The sequence below is a fragment of the Zosterops lateralis genome, assembly GCF_965231275.1.
Source record: "Zosterops lateralis genome assembly, chromosome: 18".
Classification (NCBI taxonomy): Eukaryota; Metazoa; Chordata; class Aves; order Passeriformes; family Zosteropidae; genus Zosterops; species Zosterops lateralis.
This window is the reverse complement of record NC_139778.1, coordinates 12,193,734-12,214,357: the sequence shown is the minus strand read 5'-3', so window position 1 is coordinate 12,214,357 and position 20,624 is coordinate 12,193,734. Positions and strand designations below refer to the sequence as shown.

The 20,624-nt window shown below is 43.7% G+C and overlaps 2 protein-coding genes across 3 annotated transcripts in view; one reads left to right on the top strand and one right to left on the bottom strand.

The window, feature by feature from the left end:
- Nucleotides 1-25: 25 nt before the first annotated feature.
- On the top strand, nt 26-1,472 carry CENPX (centromere protein X). Of its 2 annotated transcripts, none has more exons than XM_083874471.1 (5): nt 26-82; nt 156-207; nt 284-337; nt 555-643; nt 777-1,472. In XM_083874471.1, exons 1-5 carry the CDS (start codon nt 56-58, stop codon nt 789-791), a joined length of 237 nt encoding a protein of 78 aa, XP_083730597.1. In that variant the 5' UTR covers nt 26-55; the 3' UTR covers nt 792-1,472. The 2 variants fall into 2 exon arrangements, with proteins under 2 accessions (XP_083730597.1, XP_083730596.1); XM_083874470.1 differs by having other exon boundaries at nt 555-684.
- A 119-nt stretch (nt 1,473-1,591) lies between these two features.
- ASPSCR1 (ASPSCR1 tether for SLC2A4, UBX domain containing) overlaps nt 1,592-20,624 on the bottom strand; it is a gene marked incomplete at its 5' end in the record, with an annotated part of 34,958 nt that continues 15,925 nt past the window's right edge. Inside the window, 8 exons of the mRNA XM_083874469.1 lie at nt 1,592-4,782; nt 5,472-5,644; nt 5,985-6,054; nt 6,763-6,814; nt 17,541-17,593; nt 17,883-17,945; nt 18,731-18,797; nt 19,628-19,709. Of these exons, the coding sequence (XP_083730595.1) occupies nt 4,769-4,782; nt 5,472-5,644; nt 5,985-6,054; nt 6,763-6,814; nt 17,541-17,593; nt 17,883-17,945; nt 18,731-18,797; nt 19,628-19,709 (574 nt within the window). The 3' untranslated portion in view covers nt 1,592-4,768. The remainder of the gene's footprint in view (nt 4,783-5,471; nt 5,645-5,984; nt 6,055-6,762; nt 6,815-17,540; nt 17,594-17,882; nt 17,946-18,730; nt 18,798-19,627; nt 19,710-20,624) is intronic.

Here is a 20,624-nt window from a genome sequence, read left to right as displayed (position 1 = left end):
GGAACTGATCCCGCCGCGCGCGTTCCCGCCCCGCGCGCCCCCGGCAGGCGCGGCCATGGAGGAGCGCGGCAGCTTTAGGAAGGTGCGGCCGCTTCGGGCGCGGGGCGCGGCCCCGGCCGTCCCTTCCTCTCTCACCCGTCCCTCTCTCCGCGCAGGACACCGTGGATCGGCTGCTCCGCCTCCATTTCCGAGACGCGCGGACCCGAGGTACCGAGCCGGCGGCGGGGGGGTCCGGGCGGTCCGGGCCGCGCCCCCGCCCTCCCTGAGCGCCCTGTCGTTGCAGTGAACGCTGAGGCGCAGCTGCTGATGGCAGAGCTGCTGAAGGTCTTCGTCCGAGGTGAGCGCGCAGGGCCGGCCCGGCCCAGCTTTAGCACTGGGCCCTGCACTCCTGTCCCGCCCCAGCCCCGCCGCACTCCCGCCTTCCTTCCCGCACTCCTCCGGGGCGCCGGGACACCTTCCTCCCTCTGGGGATACCAGCCCGGCCCCCGGCCGAGACGGCCCAGTGACAAGGCCCAGACTCTCACAGCCCTGCCCTGTCTCTCCCGGGGCTGCAGAAGCGGCAGCGCGGGCGGCCCGGCAGGCCCAGGCTGAGGACCTGGAGAAGGTGGACACCGAGCAGCTGGAGAAGGTGCTGCCGCAGCTGGTATGTGGCTGTGGGCCTGAACTGCTGGGAGCAGGATATGGGTATGAGCTGAAACAGCCTGATCCTCATCCTTTGGGAGCTGTTTTGAGAACCCAGCCTCTGTCCTGACTTGTTTGCTGCTCTTTCCTTACAGCTGCTGGATTTCTAGAGGCCTCCTGAAGCACATGTCACCTGTCAGCACAGTCCCGACCTGACGTGTCTCAGCCTCAGGGAAACTCTGGGACGAGCTGTCTCAACTTTCTCTTCCTCTGCCATTTTGCTTTTGTTCCCTCTCTCCTTTACCAAGCACAACACAGCCCAAAGCAACAATGCTGTCAGATGCTATTTTTGAGAAGAAGCTGCCACCACAGGCTTATTTTGTTCAGCTGAGCGCACAACTGGTTCCCATCTTGCTGCCTTACTCCTGTAACAGAGGCCTGTATTTCACAACGTGGTAAGATGCTGTTGCTTTCTCAGCTAACATGAGAAAGAGATGCTGCTTCACAGAGATGCATGGAAATACTTAATGGCTGGAAATACCATCCAGCTCCCAGGCTCTCACTGCCTCAAGCAGGCAGCTGTGACAGCAACTCCAGGTGCAGCTCCAAGCCTTTCTGATGAATAGGTCATTAACAGGAGCTTAGTCACAGGCTCTTGCCAAGAGCAGGTAACTGATCTTTATTTTATAAATAAACAGTGTCTGTTCCTCACTACCTTCCAGTATTTCTCCAGGGCTGTGACATCAAAGAATGCTTGAAACCTTTTAACCATTCAATATTCTCCTCAGAGGCTGCTCCCCCCTCTGCTATAAATTTGTTCTCACAAAGAAACATCAGTAAGTTAAAAACAAGTCTCCCTTCCTTGTGTAGGCTCTTTGCTGCAATTCATCATCAAAAGTCAAGTTGCTTCAAAGACTTGCAGTTTTCCCCTCACCCACCCTCTTCCCTAAATCTTTGTAGGACGAAAGGAAAAAAAAGGACAAAATAACAAACAGCATGTGTGAGAATCCCACATCACGGGACAGCCTGGCCCCTCTGGCAGCGGGGGGGCCACTGTGAAATAGGAAACCTTACACATGTGGGCAGGACCCGCACAACCCAAGTGGCTCTGCTGGGAAATGCAGGGCTGCCTGCACGGAGCTGCCTCACTGCAGGAGCAGCAACAGAGCACTCCTTTCCTCAGGGACAGCTGTGACAGGCAGAGGCTCAGGAGGTCACTGTGCACTTGGGACTAGGAGCTATCAGGGTCATCCCTCAAGACACCAACCACTTGGAACCCTCACAAAAACTGCAGTTTTAGTACATTCTGGTGACAGTACCGGCTTAAGAAGTCCTGCAGCTTCTCAGCTGAGACAACTGTTCAGCTGTACAACACATGCAATGAAGGAACTGACCTAATTCAACCTTCAGCCCCACAACCATTGGGAAAAAAAGGCAATAGCAAAAAAAAAAAAAAAAAAAGTGATACTACCTTTGAATGCCCTAAAATGGGGACCTGGGGATGAGTTCAGCTACTATAGCAGAAGCAATACTGAAACAAAACCAGTTTATCAGGTGTCTGCAGGTACTGTTCTTTGGCACAGCAGGAATCCTTGTATCAAGTACCTTAGTGAACAGCCCACTATTTTAAAAGTGGGGGTGTGCTGTCCCCCTTAAAGAATTCACTCCTACTTCCTTGCCTTTTCCAGATTTCAGATTTCATCTCTGCCTGCACTCTGACTCCTACTGAAACAGCAGTCCCAAAGCTGCTGCCCTAAAAAGGCTCAAGTTGCCTTCCCTGACACACAGACAACTGCCGATGTGGACATCCACAATAAAGCAGCAACTGAATAGCAGCAGCAGCTAAAAGTAACTCTTTGTATAGGGAAGGGGAAAAAGACCTCTTCTCTAGCTACTGAAGGTAGCAATTTTTCATTCTTGTGGTTAAACTGGGCTTGATGCATGGCTAAGTTACACAAGAGACAAGCACGGGCAGAACTGCCTGAGGGAACACAGTCAGCAATGTAAAATCCCTACACTTAACCCATGAAACTGCCCCAAGAACACTGATATTGCTACTTGTGTCCCTAAACTTGTTTTCTCATGTCAGGTGCTTGCAGGGGGATACTTATGGTGCTAACCCTTTACAAAAACTGACATCATTAAAACAGCTAAGCAAATCAGTTAAGCAGATTGCACTATTTGAGTACTGTGCTCTTCAAAGAATAAGGACTGGCACATCTGAAAGGACACTGCAACTTCTTCCCAACCACACTGCTTCTGCACATTCTAATCCTGGAAACAAAAACACCAGCACAAGTATTTCACCAATCATTAGCAATGGGTCCTGGTTTCCCCACAGTATATCCTGTATAAATTCAGCAAGGCAGCTCTAGCTACCATCTGCCTCTGATTTGTGTGACATGAATGAGACTGACACAGCACCTGAACCAAAATACCAACAGTCCTATGCAGCGTAGGCTCAGCCCACACTTAACCCACTAAACAGTAATAAACTTTAAACATTTCTTTACTGGTTTTTTGGTTTGCTGTGGTATGTCTTTTATAGCCTCTCAAGTGGTAGAAGGGTTTGCTTTCCACAGGGAGGATTTAGCACAGGAGCTGTACACAGTGCTCTCACATTCCCACTGCCAGTGGCCACACGCGTTCCCTGTTTACGTTTGGGTGTCATATAAGAAATCAATCACCTTTTTTGCTAAAGCATTCTGCACTCCTTCTGCTTTGAATCTCCTTCCTCTTCCACCTTTCTTTCATGCCTCCCCCTCCCTCCAAGTTTCTTCAAAGCATCTGTGAGCATTTGGAAGTAATTAGACCTGAAGGGAAATGCTGGCCAGCCAGGAAGACAATGACAAGTGCCAGGAACCCAGGGTGCCCTTTCTAGCCACTCTGAAGTTCATTCAGATGGTACAAAGCTCCGTTTTGCTTTGTTGAAAAAAAATGGGAGGAAGGGAACGAGGCATGACAGGCCTATTGAAAAGAGAGAAGTTTCCTGTGAACTGACAGACACACCAAGTGCCAGGGCAAGAAGTTATCAAAGGGACCGACCAAAAGGGCCCCCGTGGCCACTCTGCTTTATTACATCTACAAATTGTGCAGATGCACATAAAGTGCAGGGAGGAAACAAGGAAAATGGAAAACGTGGTATTACAGTACCATGGAACCCCGGCTCTCCATGGATCACTGATCCATGGAGAAGACTTCAAATAAAACCCAACACCATGACTGCCATGGCACAACAGAGTTCATCTCCAGTGGAAGGGCAATTCTAATCCATATTCATCCCCCCACAATGTCTGCAGGAGACAAAAATCTGGACTGGGCCTTTCCCCTGTACACTAACTGTGGTCAGAGCACAGCTACCTGCTCTGGGAATACTCAGGCCACCAATCAACTGTCATTTGCAAAGACCCTTTAGCTGGATGTTTTTTCCCTTCCTGTAACTGATGGTAATTATACACAGTGAAAATAAAACTAGACCTTAGGGCAGAAACGAGCTCAACGGGCATTCCATGAACTGACACCTGTGTTGCTTGTAAACAAGATTCTGGCAACTGAACACGAGTGCAGCAGCCCGAGTGCTTCACAGGAAAGTTCACTGATCTGAACTCATTTAAGTAACTTAAGTGCTTCCTCTTCATTCATTTTCCAGCCATCTATGTCCAGAATTATCAGCAGCACTAACCCTAATCACTAAGAGGCAGAGAGAAGTCTTGTTCTAGACACCACTTAACAATTATAGGTAAAGCTGAACCTGATTATATCTTGCTGCTAGAATACAGGCAGCTAGACTCAAGTGAAGGTGAAATTGGGAGGATTTGAATTTAAAAATATGGATAGAAATTAAGTCCTTTGCAGAAAGTATATAGGAATCACGTCCCCCTTAATTCTCTATTGTTATTATTTGCATGCAAGAAACCTTAAATTTAACCTCTAACCTTGCTTCTGTAGTCACAAAGACCACAAACAGGCTCTCCACTCCTTCACCAGGTGCAAATGGTATCTCAAATAGCCATTCTCTTTTTATAACTAATGTTCATACAGATTAGCTCTCTCCAGGGCCACCAACACATTTTACACATTCTCAGTAAGTTTGTGGAGAAAAGGGCACAGCTGACAGCTGCACAGTGGTCCAGCAGCCCAGGATGCTTCATCTCTTTCCACCTACAAAATAAACACAGCACCGTTAAAACACTTAACATGTAATTATCACTTACTAATTTCTCAATAACACGAACTGGTGGCTGAGGGGTTTGGTCACTGCTGTGCTCAGGCAGCATTGGGGACCACAAGTGAGCACTTGGGGAGATGAAATGGCAAATACATCACAACTTCTGGAGCAAGAAACTTCCTGTTCTCCTAATAATCCTTCATGTTATTAACAGGCAGCATAGAGCATATTATTAACCCTTCATAACAGCTGTTAAATGCTAAATACTAGATTTGCTGATATTAAGGGAGTAGACTGAATGTCTTTTTTTTTTTTTCTTCTCTTTCTTTCTCCTCCTCTTCCCCCCATTCCCCCTGTCTTTGCCACTGCATCAAAAAGTGAATATTGCCAATTGTTCAATTCAGGAAATCCTTTTATAATTGCTTCATATTCTGTATAAATTCTCACTTAAAATACACACATAAGCCATTTATTCTGGCATTCAGATACTTCTCCAGTGAAGGCTGAATTTTTAGTCACCAACAAATTTGTGACTGACAAGCAGTGAACCAAATGTCCTGCAAGCAAAAGCTGAAATCTGCAACAATACCATCAATATCCAACAGGCTTGACAGAGAGGAGGCTGCTTTTGGGGCAGTTCAGAATGAAGAATGAGCACAGCTCTCCTAGGATTCATTGATACCTGGAAGCTTCAGCCATTTGGGTATTTTCCCAGGGGCCTTTCTGAACACCTGTGGAGCTCCCTGAGTGCTGGCTGCTTCTGGCTGCTCAACAGTCTTTTTGTCACTCCCCACGTCTGGTTCAGATAGGGATGGAGCTGCTGATGCTGAAGTTGATGAAGCAGAAGAAACTGATCTAGACAAACATTGGAGAAAGGAAATAAGCAAGTAGAATCAAGCTTCATTTTTCATAATACCCCCCTGTACCACAACCATCTTTAAACTTTTAAAGTTAGATTGAAAAAGCTCTTCTTTTTCTACAATAGAAGCACTAGTATTTATTTAAGTCACTGAAATCCTACTTTGCAAAGGACTCACAAAGCTTTGAAGCCAAGTATGACTGTTTTCTGGAAAGAAGGAAGTCCTGGTATCTTCACATTTCTTTAGTAGTAGTTTCCGTAGTAAGATGGGTTCATGTCATGCTTCCCATTCCTGAAATACTGAGGCATTTGCAACTCTGTTCAACCCCAACATACCTGGCCACTAATACATCAGCTGCAGAAGGAGAAACTGCAGAGCTCAGCAGGTTTGATTTCAGGTAACAAGCTGTAGAAATGGAACCAAATCACTTATTTGGTAACATAGATACATCAATCACCACAGTATCATGTAGCTCTCAGCTCAAAAAATACCTGCTGTACACTACAGTAAACCTACATCAGCTTCCCCCAAATGACACAGGACATTACTGAACCAAGCCAGTTTCTCTTGTGACTCAGAGGTGTTCTATTTCATCATTCAAACTAAAAGACCTTAACATCTTTCAGTGCTCACTGCATCTAAGGAACTTTCCTGTGAAGCCAGAGCATCCTCTGTCTCTGGGAGAAACAGGAACTCTAAGCATAAACCAGAGATGCCAAAGAACCAAAGATTCAGATCTGTTCTACAGTCTCCAGCCAGTCCACTACCACGGGAACTCTGCAAAAGCATTTCATAGACATTTGTTTAGTTAACATTTTGAACAACAGGGTTTTTCTTTTATGGCATCATTCTTCTATCATTCTTGATCCCATGGCAGACAATGGATCCCCAGCCTATCAAATCCCATAGAAGAGGTGCAATGTCTCCATCTGTGGTCAAGCCAACTGACCAAACCAGATCTGAAGAGCTTTAGCCAGTCAGAATGGGGACATTCACCAGCATTCTCAGGGACTGCAGTTTCTTTTGACAGAAGAACTCTGACAGTAAGGATGCAATACTGAGTCTACCACAGGAACTACAGAGTCAGCTGAAGGAGAGAGGAAATGCACTCACCCCTGCACTCCTCCGATCCAAAATGAATGACAGCAGTTGGAAAAAGTTTAGCCTGCAGCAAAAGGGGAAAAGAAGGTATCACTGTCTGTGGATACTTTCACAGTTCACTATGAACATTAGAGGCAGGTTAGACAGCTATAGACAAATTCATGGAGCTCAAGCCAAGGTCACTAACCATCTGTAATTCAGAAAAACTTAAACTTGTGCAGAGCACAGGCCACTCAGAGTAAAACATGAAGGAAAATTCTATGATCAGCTCTTCCTAACAGGTGATGAGACTTCTAAAGCAAGTGCTCACTGCAGGACACCAAGAGAAGAGAAATCCACTTATGCCCTTCCAAAATCTATTCAAAATCATTTTATTACATTTACACCCTGTCTATAGTTGAAATTTAGCTAGTTTCACCACCTTTCCAGGATTAAATATTTCCTTTTATATATCCAACCTGAATTCTTAGTTTGTACTTATCAGAATAATTGCCATATTCAAACATTTTTTTTCTATCCAGTGAGTTTGGTGGTTATTTCTTTTTTCCTTTTATTTCAGTGGAAGTTCCTGTAATTTGTGTTCATTTCCTCTTGTCCTTTTACAGGGCACTGCTAAGAACTCTGGACCACATTGCTTGCTGTTTCCCATCTCTTTTACTACACACATTGACAAGACCCCCCAGAGCTGCTTTTTTCCAGGCTCTCTCCCTCTCCCCACATGTCAGATGCAGGTCACTTCACTATCTTTTGGTCCTTTTCTGGGCACCAGAGAAATTGTGAAACTGGACTCACACACTCCCTGTTCAACCGAGGAATCACAAATGCACCTGTAGGTATAAAGGAGGGACCCACCTATGGAGGTTGCTCTGCCACCTACAGTGTCAGACCACATCTTCAAAAAACTCAGGGATACATCACAAAGCACTACACTACCACATCTGGTGGTGCATCCATTTCATGCTAAAAACAGACACTACTGCAAGCTCAGGCTTAGATTTTTAAAAGGGTATGATATGCAGAAGATTAATATATAATATATATAATTAATAATATATAATATTAATTATATATAATTAATAATATATAATATCAGCTGTACCAGAAAGGATTCTGAAAAAATAACCATCATATTTATTACCTGCATTATATGCCAGTAATACCACATAAAGAATAACTAGCTGAAATAATTCTGTTAAGCTTTTAGGAAGCCTTGTACTAAGAGACAGGTATAGAAACCAAATCATCAGTGTAAAAGAGGCAAGTACTGCTACAGCCAGAAACTGGACAGCAAATGTTAATTTATTGTCTACGTTTTCCCTGGCAAAACAGTAACACTAAACTTTTCCCACTGATCCAATAAATAAATAATCAGATAAAAGCAAGTCACTGCCCCACATGATATCACTCATATGTACTTGGGAACTGTGCGGGGCAGACTGACTGCTCTGAAGTTTTCTTGAGCCTCTGTTGCCACCATCAGCCCAAGCTGGATACTGGAATGATGGTCCTTGGACCCAATCCAGCACAGCAATTACCAGAACTCAACAGAACCCTGATCTTCACAGAGGAGGCTGTGGACTGCTGCCTAATATGGAGACTAATAAAACTGTATTAACTGAAGGAAAAATGAAATAGCTTCACCTCTCTTCCTGCCTACAAGCTTCAGATGAGCATATGGTATTACACATTTTTCTGACATTAATCCAGAGGCCATAGGAGACTGTGTCATGCAGCACAGTCAACATCACGCTAGGCTGAAACAGGAGACATTTATCACTCTACTCCAAGGCTCAGCTCCTGCTAAAGCATCCAGGCGAATTCACATCCTTGAACTGACACTTTAGCAAAAGAATTATTTATTAGGTCTTTTAACATTTCTTTCCTCAATCAACATGGCCTAAGGTTGCCTGGTTGTGCTCCAGTCACAAAGACAGCTCACCATAAACTTTTTTAATTACAAAGTACCAGACATAGTTTAGAAACCCCAGAAAAAACTTTCACAAGAGCTTTGATGTTTCTACAGCATTCGTCTATTTAGGAAATGGGTGCCTTAAAAAGGGCCCCCCCAACACACATACACTCAAGCCCTTTTACACACAACATCCTTTTCATGCCAGCTGCAAGTTGGAAAATGAGGTTTTTGTAGTGTGTTAGTGTTGGAATTTTTTAATAACCTCCCCTCTCTTTTTTTTGCCTCCTGACCAATTATCTTGGTAAATAATTAACATTCTGAAGGAGATAAGTAAGCACAGAAACTCAGAACTCAAAGCCCTTTAGTTCAAAGCCCTGCCCTTTTCTCTTCGTTTCCCTGCTGTTGCCACTGAAACTTCCTTGTCAATCAAGCTCTGGGCACACACATCAAAGCCTCATGTGGGAATGGCCCCAAGGGGTCAGAGAAAATTCATGGCAGGGCCTGTGTGAGGCACAAAGAGAGAAAGAGAGTGAGAAACAGACCAAGAGCTAGACAGACTCACTCAACCAACAAACACATAGACAGACTGTGCCCCACTATAAACCTCTACCCTATTTACTCCCAGGTCGTCAAATAACCACAGCTCACAGTTTCAGGATCCACGTCCACAACCATTTCCCAGTGCTGGCAAAACTTCAGTCCAAATGTTTCAGTTCAAAATCTTAATTGAAAGAAACTTAAAGGAGCTAGACAGCAGCCCTCAAGTACACAGAATGCAATGTCCTTCCCATGGCTGCTTGCCCTGCATCCCTATCCTTTCCTAGGGGTCAGCCAACATGGGGTCCCCTCTTTCTAAACCTCCATCCATTAAGTTATTTTTCTTCAATTCAAACAGACTATTGGCTCAAGCACAGAACCCTTGGTCTAGCTTCCTTTGCGAGGAATTGTCAAGTACCACCCCAATCCCAGCACTCCCTGAGGGTGCACACAGAAGGCAGCCAGCTACACATCACCCAGGAATTCTCTAGCCAGTCACTGGCAGGACCCAGTGCTGTCCCAGAGTTTTTTATAATCTTAAAGTATTTAAATCAGTAGCAATTTCACATTAAAAATAAAAGAGGCCAGTAGAATGATCCCACTGTCCAAGGACTGTCTGAGCATAAAGATGAGGAGGTTTTAGTAGATTCTGTCTGTGAAAACATACGAGCCCCAAGTCAAAGCCTTCAGCATTCTCTAACACACCTAAGAATGTAATGATCAAACCCTGGGCAGACCATCACCTGAAAACTGTATCCTCAAGTCAGCTATTCTAATGTTTGCAGTTGTTCTAATGCATCTGCCAATGTTTCTAGAAGAACAACTCTGCAGTTCACTGCGTAGGGCTCTTCCAAGAACATCTGTGAATCAGAACAGATTTTGAGAACTCTTAGAATCACACTGAGCCTGCCAGACTGACCAAAAGAATCAAAGAATGTTCGAAACAAGTAATTCAAAAAGCTCCACTCACTTATATGCAGAAAATTACCACAATAGGACTGAGCCAACAGCTAATTACTACACTCCAACACCCAGTACTTCTCTTCCTTGCTGCTTTGATTTCCAGCAAAAAAAACCCTGCCATTCTGACTGAGGAAATAAATGCTATTAATCTATTGAACCGTAACGTTAAAGTCACACTGTGAAAGGCATACAGTCAAATTCACTGCACCAATACCCAGAAATCCAGCCAAAAATGGTGTCCCATTGTGCAATCATATAGATGCGATGTAAATAAAAATACTTTGAGTTTGTGGGTTGTTTTTATTTTTGTGGGTTTCCTTTTTTTTTGCTTCAGTTTTTTGAGGCTTTACTTTTTTATACAGATGAAAAGCTGAGACCTAAAGAGAAGACTTACTCAAGGTCACACAGGATGGCAGCAACAGCAATGAGAACTAAGCATGCAAGTCTCCAGAGCCCCATCCAAGATCATAATCACAGGACAGCTTTCTTCTGAAGGGATTAGAAAGTCACTGATGCTAGGAGAAAAGGAAGTCAATGTCCTGCCCATTACCCTCCTCATTTAGTAAGTATCATTCTAAATAATCTCAGATTTTAAAACAGATCCTCCTCAGATTTTAAAAAGATATAACACAGCTTCATCCATTTGCTTAGTTACAGTTGCAGAAGTTTAAATGAACACTTTCTATTTCAGAGATCTGAGGACCAGCCTGTTACTCATAAAGCCACATTTAGTCTGAAACTATGCAGTTGAGTAACTCGGGTTTTACTCAGAGAGATAGCGAACAGTTACTTGGACACTGCGGTGGTGAGCGTGGTTTGTGACAGCACGGCATCCTGGCTGTGGAGTGGCACCACTGGGGCTGCTGCATCTCACATTCCATGATAAAAATATCCACTTTAGAACAACAGTCTCTTGTGAATCCAGCTGTGATACAGCAGAGAGATTTCTGCTTTGTTTTTCTGCGTGTTTTAGTAACTTCTTTTCTAGAACGCGGAAAATATTTCAGGCGGAAACCTCCTCAAACTCAACACTTCCTCTTTCTCAGACATACATATGCAAAAAAATCTTAGAACAGAGCATTGCAGATGATTATTCCCGGGAAGTTGTTCTCTTCCTTGACAGAGCAATGCTGTCAGATCAGGCAGAGGCTGCTGCTGAAGGGAACTTGCAGCTGCCAGAAGGAGCAGCATTCTTTCCGTTACACAATCTGAGAAGATCAGAGTGCCACAGGTCTGCTGTTAGACTGATGTTAGGAAGATGAATAAGAAAATAAGCACTTCAAAGGAACACGCGCATGGAGGGAGAAACCCAAGCTACCAACATGAAATATTGCATAGTACACACACCCCAAACACATAAACTAGCTCTTGGAAAATTCAACTGGAAGGCCGGTGGATCAAAAGTTTCTTCAGCAAGACTGCACAGCATTGCAGAAACAGAAATAAACACCACAGTCATGGTGAAAGAGGCAGATCAAGCAGTTCATGTTTATAACCTGAGAACAAAGCTGCAATGTGGACTTCGACTGCCAGAGGAGATGGATATTCTGTGGCCAGCATGGAGGAGGTCTGATCCAGCTAGGGCAGGCGACCTTTAAAATTCATAAGGCAAAGATAAGATTTGAAAACACTCTTTTGAGACAGCTACTTATGACAGAATCCAAGTATAAAGAGCATTCAACTGAGACCTTGATAGCTGAGACCCAAAAGATCTGGCCTTCAAAACTGACAGTAGCAGTGAACATCTTGGGCAGGATTTCCACTCCAAATCCAGTTGTGCAGGGAGCCTGTCACTGGGATTGAAGAACTCAGCTGTCCTCAAAGCCAGCATCACGAGGCAAGCATGGACAGCTTCTGCAAGCACAAGTAACAGACCTCACCACAAAGAGAAGGTGAGATTGCTATCAAATGCAGTCAGATAATAAAATCCTGTATGGAGAAGACTAAAACTTTTAGGTGAATGCCATCCTCTGTGCTGGATGAATTTCAGTATTAATTGCAATTTTCTTTGCTAGTGAGTGCAATAACCACAAGGCCTGCCACAGGAAATGCCTCTGATGGACTGACTCTGATGAAGTAATTTTTTCTGAAATTGCATTCAGACTCTTGCCAAAAGAGAAGGCTTCGTACTGCCTGAGTTGTAATCAGGTTCACTGAACAAGCATGCCCAAACTGGCATTAACAAATAGGATATGGAAAGAGAATCAAAGGCAAAGAAAGGAACAAACAGCTCATCTGGATTTCTGCCTCATGGTATGCAACGGAGGAAACACTCAGTGCACTCTAAGACCTGACTAGAAGACCTAAATATTTATGTGGAAGCCTGTGGATTCCTTTAGCTCCTCTGTAGACAGAGGATGGCCTCCTGCCCTCTCTGCTGCCTCGACTTTTCCAGTGACTGGTACTCTGACTTTCTGCTAAATCTTTCCTAATATTAACACAGCAATCAATGATTTTTTTTCCACTAACCCACCCCAGAAACCCACTACAAAACCGCCTATTTCTGGGAGGAGAAAGAAACTAAGAAGCAACTCTGAAAAGCTCAGACAGCCTAGAAAAAACACAAACAAGCCACCGGAGCTATAAGGAACCCAGAGCCAAGTGCTACAACAGGGAAGCCTGTGGTTGATCAGCTCTGGAGAGCAGAACATTATAAAACACTTCAAGGGACATGAGGAGAAGGCCGCCAGCAAAAACAGCAACAACAAAAAATCAAAGCAATGCCTTGAAGTCTTTATGGGTTCCAAAAACTCCACATTGCTGCCAATCTGTGTGTTCACTATACTGTAAATACACACAGATTTTGGGAGAATTCACTTCAGACAGTTCTTTCAGTCCAAGTATCTTGGCAAAGAAGTCAACAACATTTGTCTTTTTTCCTGGTTTTGCTAGCAGCGCAAAGGTTCTCCCTTCATTGTAAGTGATCAAATGTAATGAATGTGGTGCCAAACCTGTCAGCCTGACTGGAGGGAGAGGGTGGAAAGAACAGAAGTATTGGTAATATGGTACTCCGCCATCTGCGGTCACTTCTTTTATTGGCTTCAGCACAAATTTCAGTAATTTATAAATATTTGAATGCTCAAATATGGTCACATTACTGCCTCAGACACCATCCATTTTTCCAACAACACCAACATAGTCTGTAGAGAGGAAAATAGCCTACTGCTAACTCTAGGACCTGGGATAACACGAAAATTAAGTGTGGTAAAAAAAATCCAGAATAGCTTGATACACTATGGTAGTACCTGCTTTGGAAAAATCAAGAGTCAGGTTATGTGCAGGCATCTCTGCAAGGGGAGCACATCAGGTGCCAAGCATCCCAAGAGGCCACAGCTAACATGACAGACATGCAGCATTTGGGGCAAAAGTGGCACATTTTGGCAGCTGCATGGTACAACCTGAACCCTTAAAGAGATGTATTACCACTAAAGACAAACTTCCTCCCAAACCTTTCACACATCCTCCAAACTCAACAAAGATACATCAAAAAACTCAAAAAACTTGAGCAGTTAGTTGTACTGTTACTTTACCCAAGCTCTCATTTTCCTGTGATGTCCAGAAGAACTGCACACTCCACAGCACCTCACCCACATTCACATCCTATGCACCACAACACTGTTATTCCAGAACAAGCCTTCTCACTACAGGGGTGCTGCACACTGCCAGGTCACCTTAGAGCAAAAGCTCCTCCTTCCCCAACACCAAAGTCACATTATTTTACAAAGTACCTTAACCATCTCCCTCCTGTCTTTACAGAGCAGGTTTGTCTTTTCACCTCCCTCCTTCCAGATCAGGGAACAGAAGGGGAGCTCTGACTAAAATACAAGATGCTTCCCTTCCATGAACCACAAGATGAATGAAAAGGGAAAGGTGTCCACAACCCCCTGCACAGACCAAGCCCCACCCAGCCCAGCCAGGCACTGCAGGGTGCTCTACAGTGCTCGGTCTCACAGCCAGTGGGGACCCCTGGCCCACACAAACCTCTTACCAGACTGAAGAGTTCTCACCTTAGAGGGCCACAAGCTCGTGTGAGAAGCAGTGAGCAGGTCCCAGCCCCAGCGCTGCCCCTCCTAGCCCAGCACCACAAACAATACCTCCTTCATTCCTGGTCTGGGACAGGGTTACTTTTCCTGAGAGCCACGAGGCTCAGGCAGCACAGCCTCACTGGAGCAGACTCCTCTAAACAGGGCAGCCATCAGTGACACAGTGGGCATGGACACAACAGCTGGAGTGATTTCCACACCTGCTTCTGTCCAGAGAAGAAAGTCCCTTCAGCCCCTTTCTTCTGCACTAACATGGTGAAAGTTAAAGAGGAATAAGGATTTACACTGATTAATGGCACCAAAGCTTCTTCCAGAATCAGCCAGCCCAAACTGGGATAAAGCACCATCCTCACAGGTCAGAGTTCTGTGGTCTTTGACAGCAGTTTGGGTAACCAGAACAGCATGACAAATTCTCGTCAGGAATTGTTTCTTTCGTGTTTGATGCTTCATCCAAGTAAAATGTTTGTAAACACACAGAATCATTCCTGCCATAACAGACCATGACCTGAAAGGGCTGAAGGGCCCCAAGCAAGGGACACAGGCTACACAGCCACTGACATTAAACACAGCTCTCCTAAGGACAGAAGAACCATAGACAGAGCAGAAGTCTATTCAATCCAGCCAGTTCCCCAACAGTGAACAAACACCAGATGAACAGAAAAGAGTATCCTTGCTTGTAAGTGATTAGCTACCAACAATTTTCAGTTTAGAAGCCTCTCGAGGAGGTTTGTATATATCAAGGCACACTAAATATCTTCCTTGAACTTGTCCGAATTTCTCTCAGATCAGTACATACTTTAGTACATAGCACCCTGTGACAAGGCATTCTATGCCTCAGATTTTTGACACACAAACTAACTTCTTCCATCTATTCCAGCTCCTGCTTGCCTCACTTGATGCCACTCACAGTCAAGAACAAGAACTCAACGCAGTCCTGCTTTTCCTTGGCACGTTATTCCCTTTCCAATCAATCCTTTTACAGACTGGCAAGTCCTAACCTACTCAGTCTTTCTTTGGAAAGAAATGGACAGGAGACATTGCAGATCTCTGATGAACCTCATTCCCCTTCTCTGCACCTTCACCAGATCCTTTTGAAGATGTGAGACCAGATCTGGATGTAATTCAGACAAACTCTGGTCCATACACAGTGATGTTATCTATTTTGCTCTGAATACTTTGTTTTTGGAAGGAGGTTGTTTTTGATTTGACTGCTATTCAGTAATGAGCTGATGATTTTATCACCTTAAGACTTTGCTCCGAAGCCATAATGATCAACACAAGAGCTCACTGAGCTGTGTAGGAAGCTCAAATTATTTTCCCTGCACATCATATTTACCTATGTTGAGCCAGCTGGGTAAGCCAAAAATGCAAAGTCATGCAACTGTGAACTAATGTGATAATAATCTCTTTGTAATGTTACAAGCCCTAAAAAATATTCTAAGCATGAGATTATACTTTCTTTTCACATTTTTGCAAGTAATTGTACTGATTCTGTATAGTTAAGATTGGATTTTAAAACTTCATTTTCCTTTAATTATATCCAAATTCTCAACACAACCACTAGTTTAATTTGACTATGGTGTGATTATATGTGGCATGAATAAAAATGTATCTTAAATCAAGTTTGGATTTGACACTCTTTATCTTAGTTGGACATTATTTCTCTTTCATGGTGACAGAGAGTATGAGAAATGAGAAAAAATCCTTTCCTTAAACATTCCATTTTCAAAGAATTTTCCACTTTTGAGAATAGCATCTTAAACAGTCCCAGTTCTGTATCAAAATCAAGGCTTTGCACCTTTGCCATGTGCCACAGCACTGCAGTCCATGGAAGGCCACTGTAGACTGGAGATGTTTCACACTAAAATCGACCAAGTTCTTCACAAAGTTGTGATTTCTAATGAAGCCCCTAAGAATGGCCTGTAAGGCACCTCCAAATCTTTAAAGGGCACTAATTTAACATGTTTTCACATTTCAGGGAGCTGCCACAAAGAATGAATTTCACAGTAAATGTCACAAGTAGGAAACAGGGAAATTGCCACACATATAACAAGCACCAGTAATGGTGCCAGGTACAGAACAAAGGCTTTAATGCAGCAAATTAAACAAAATTCCTGCCATAAGGTTTTTTATTTCAAAGACAATGAGATGTAATTATTCCTGTGGTGTTTTACTGAAAAAGTCATGTTTCAGGAGACATCCAGAGAAATTTGAGATGTGCACTGAGGAAGCAAAAATAAAACAACAGTGCTGCAGGGCTGGGGAGGCAGGCAAGGGGTAAACAGAGGTAAGCAGAGAATTTAGGACGTTTCAGAAAACAGACCAAAGTTAACAAGGGAGACCAGAACCAGCATCAGAGGACCAACAAGAGGCAAATACAGGTCTGAACATTCAATCATCTAAAAGCATCTGCATGTGTATTTCTTCCCCATGGCCTGATCAGGAAGTTGTGACCTTGGAAAACTCTGTTGCAAACAACTTCTGAGGCATGAGAATCACCACCTAATTCACCATGCTGCCTGAAAAGTCCCTTTCTCTATCCTTCTCCCCACTCCAGCCCTTCTGCTCCCTCAGGGGCAACACACAACAGTTGTCACTGCCTCTGCATGAGCCTTTACTCTGAAGCATTTCTGGTGCATCAGCCTGGAATGGTCCACGCATTTCTGAACGACAGAACATTTTAAACAGTGCGAGTCTGGGGCAAAGTCACTGGCAAAATCACTCAATCACTCCTAACACATGTGTGATCTACACAGCCTCTGGCCAGGGACTTCAAGACCACCTTATTTGAAATTTGCAAAAAATCTCCAGGAATCTGAATTTGAAAATCCGTAATTCAGTATTTTCAGAGAAAAATTAAACAAAGAGAATGCATATTCCTCACTGTACGTTGACTCTCAGATAGTGATTTCAAAAAGGTCAGATTTTTGTCTAATATAACCTCTAGTTCCCACTGTAGAAATTGTAAACAGTTCCCTGCTCCCATCGAGTCTCATCTCTGACCATTCTAGTCCAGCTACAGATGGAGCATGCTCAGCTCAGCTCTCACAATAACATTCCAGGTTAAATCAGCTCCAACTCTGTAGGGCACCGAGTGTGTACCAAACAAATCCCCACCCCTGCCCCCAGTGTGCCTCTGCCTATTGCTGCACAAGGTGGACCTCTTCTGGTGAAGAGCTTGTGCTCCCAAACACCTGGCTCCACTAGCCTTGGCTGAGCAGAAGCCTACAGGGGTCACAGCATTGTACAGCTTCTTTTAAAAGTAACTAAAGCCTGAGGCAGGGTTAAGGGGAGCACAAAGCAGAGAGAATCAGAGCCCATGTGTGAGTCCTTACCTCAAACAGCGTCAGACTTTCATCGTTCAAGATGATTCTGGGAGGTGCAACAACTGAAGTTAAAAAACAAGTTATAAAACAGGACCACCTAGCAACCAGAACATCAAACACAGGTATGGGAGGATCTCTGCTCTCTGAAGGGGTGACATGTTCATATGCCCACAGATGCTGCTTTTTAGGCAGAAGCATAACATGGCTAAGGGAGCAGGTTACACCTTCTTTGCACCGTGAAGCTGCGTTTTAGGGAAGGCTCTCCTTCCCAGGTCATATCTCAGGCACCAACACCCCATAGCTAGCAACAGTCTTTGTAAAGTAAGGCCAAATATTACCAACAGCACTCACACAAGTAAAATGGCAACTCTGGATCAGCAAGGTGGCTTCTTACAAAGTCTCTCAAAATGCCAACTGTGGAAAAAAAAGAGAGAAGGGTTTGCTAAATTACATTTGGTACTTTAAATGTTGAGCAAGAAGGCTAACTTGTAACAGCACAAATGCCCTCTAGAAGATATGGAGATTGCCTTTTCCTCCAAAGTACACAGCTGCTATCACAAATTTCTTGTAGAAAAAAAAACTAAACAAAACAAATCACTCTGACATGCTGGTCCCTAGGAAAAATCTAAGGATGCCCACAAAATTATCAAAAAACTTTGTGCAGGTAACCACGGCTGACAGCTGAAAATAAGAGGCTCTCCAGTAATAACAGTAAAAGCTACTTGGTGCATGGTCTGATTGCTTTTTGTGAACTGACAGAACCATAAACGTACATCCTCTCTTAGTACAGTTGATGAAGTTGATTTTTTTCTCCTTCCTGTTTTTTGGGTTTGTTTTGGATTGGGGAAGGGAGTGTTGTGCTTCCCCCAAAATGTTTTACGCATAAACACAGATGAAGTCTCCAAATACATCCCAGTAATACATCATTTAGACATAAACAAGGGGATGCCAAGTGGGACAGCTTCCACATAAGGACAAGTATTTTGTCATCTCTGCCAGGTAGCCCTTAGCTATCTTAACTAGCCCAAAGTCTCTTCTTAGTCCATTCCTACAACAGCAGTGTAACTAGCTACTGCTGCTTTTTCAGAGCAGCTTTACTTTGCCAGGCAACAGAAAGATCTGTTCAGACACACTCTCTGCTGTCCTGGTGGGAGCCATGAGTTACAGCAGCACAGGCTTGAAGGGGTGATCAGTCTCACCAGTTTCAGTGGGATGGAAGAACCCCTGCAGAACGTGGCGGTCTGGAAAACGAATCCTCAACACCACCTAAAGAAGAGACAAAGCCAATTAGGACAGTGGTTTATCACTCTGTGACACCTCTCCTTGGTTTAGAATCTGCAAGTTGTTTCTTTGGGTTTTTTTTAATGGGGAGACCTGAGATATTTACAGGGATAGAAGATCAACCTGGCTTACAGTGCTGTGCAGCTTCTCAGGGAACAAGGGCTGCCTGGCTTTCAACAGGGGCACAAGAGCTCATCTGTCAAAGCACCACAATGTAAAATGCAGCAGCACTTGCTCAGAGAGTAGGAGCTCCCTGTGCTAAATGATGCACAAACAGCAAAGACAGTCCCTCATGTACAGGCGCAGACAGTTTATTGGCATCCTAATGCACCCACAGCAGTGGGAATCCTGACATACCCCTCTGACCTTTGTACTTCAGCTGGGTCAGAAAGCACTTAACTTGAGAACTGTACAAGGATCATAGTCACAGAGTAAAATCAAACCAACTTGTAACATTGAATCACTTAACTTTCAATGAGATTCTAACAAAATGTCTACAGAGGCAGGCAGGAAGGCTCAGTCATACTGACTGATGTGTGCACAACAGAAGGGTTTTGAGACATCTGTAACAGAACACAAGCAACTGGACTGCCTGTCCCTCAACTAGTGACACATTACCATATTACCATACTACAGTACAGCTGTGTTCACATGGCACAACTGTTATGCAAGTCCCACAAACAATTAATAGGAGTGGGATTTTGAAAAAACTTCCTCTAAGTAGCCTAAGGGCCTGTTGATCACAACTGAATCCCAAGGTACTGAATCCCCAAGTCTGGACTAGCCAGAGGGACTGAAAAATGGACAAATACAACCTTTGGGTAACGCTCCAACTTCTCCTTCATCTGGGACTCCCTCAAGGACTTTGTCATCAGTGGAGCTTCTTCCAGGCGTTTCCTACAGACATGGAAAGAAGACAAGTTGTCTGTAATTTTATGATGTATTTTTACTTCATTAAAAAGCAGGGCTGATGAGAACTGCTCAACTGTTTGCTGCATCTCTCACAGCATTTTCCCCATCTCCTGAAACTACTGAACATCAGCAACAATACTATATAACATTACTTTTGTTGTACAAATTTAAAGGTAAGTTCACAACAGCAGATGCAAGAAAAGATCCTAAGAGGACAGCAAAGTCTGCTTAGACTACTCAAGAAGAGATGGACTAATTAATCCAATAAAGTAGAGACTAGGGTTGGACATGATTACTCCACACGGGCAGAAGAGCTAGTGAACTTGAAAAACAATGCTGGCACAAAAAATTAGTAAGTATTAATTAACAACAGGGAAAAAAAAATGAAAAGCTTCAGATCATTCAAGAACTAGCATTGTAGACTGTTATTAAAAGGAATAGACTGTTATCAAAAGGAATAGACTGTTATTAAAAGGAATAGTGGGTACAAAATAAAAGTCTTCTTGTATCTAATACAAAACAATAAATGTAAGAAAATAATTACATATTTGCCCATAAATAGTGAAATTAGCTTAGACCAAACAGATTCCATGCTCAGCTGTAGTACCTTTTCTTTGTATCCAAGTAACTGATGTGAAACTTGGCTTTATTTTTATCTCTGGCCGTAAGGGGAAAGCATCAGCAAATTTAGAAATTGGGTATTTTGGGGGGTCTGTATTCCAGTAATCCCCAATCAAACGACTCTACATTTGTACCACTAAATACTCCAGACCCACAAGCAGCAGAGCAATTTTCAGGCAATATTCTGTGTACTCAGTGGCCTGTGGGAAAAGAATCAACTCTAAGTAAAAAGTTCAACTTGGACTTGGCTATAGCATAAAGGAGACTGTTCCACAGTCT

Coding starts and splice junctions, on each gene's coding strand:
- CENPX (XM_083874470.1), top strand. CDS start 56: ATGGAGGAGCGCGGCAGCTTTAGGAAG. Junction 208..283: donor CCGAGACGCGCGGACCCGAG/GTACCGAGCCGG, acceptor CTGTCGTTGCAG/TGAACGCTGAGGCGCAGCTG. Junction 338..554: donor GCTGAAGGTCTTCGTCCGAG/GTGAGCGCGCAG, acceptor CCGGGGCTGCAG/AAGCGGCAGCGCGGGCGGCC.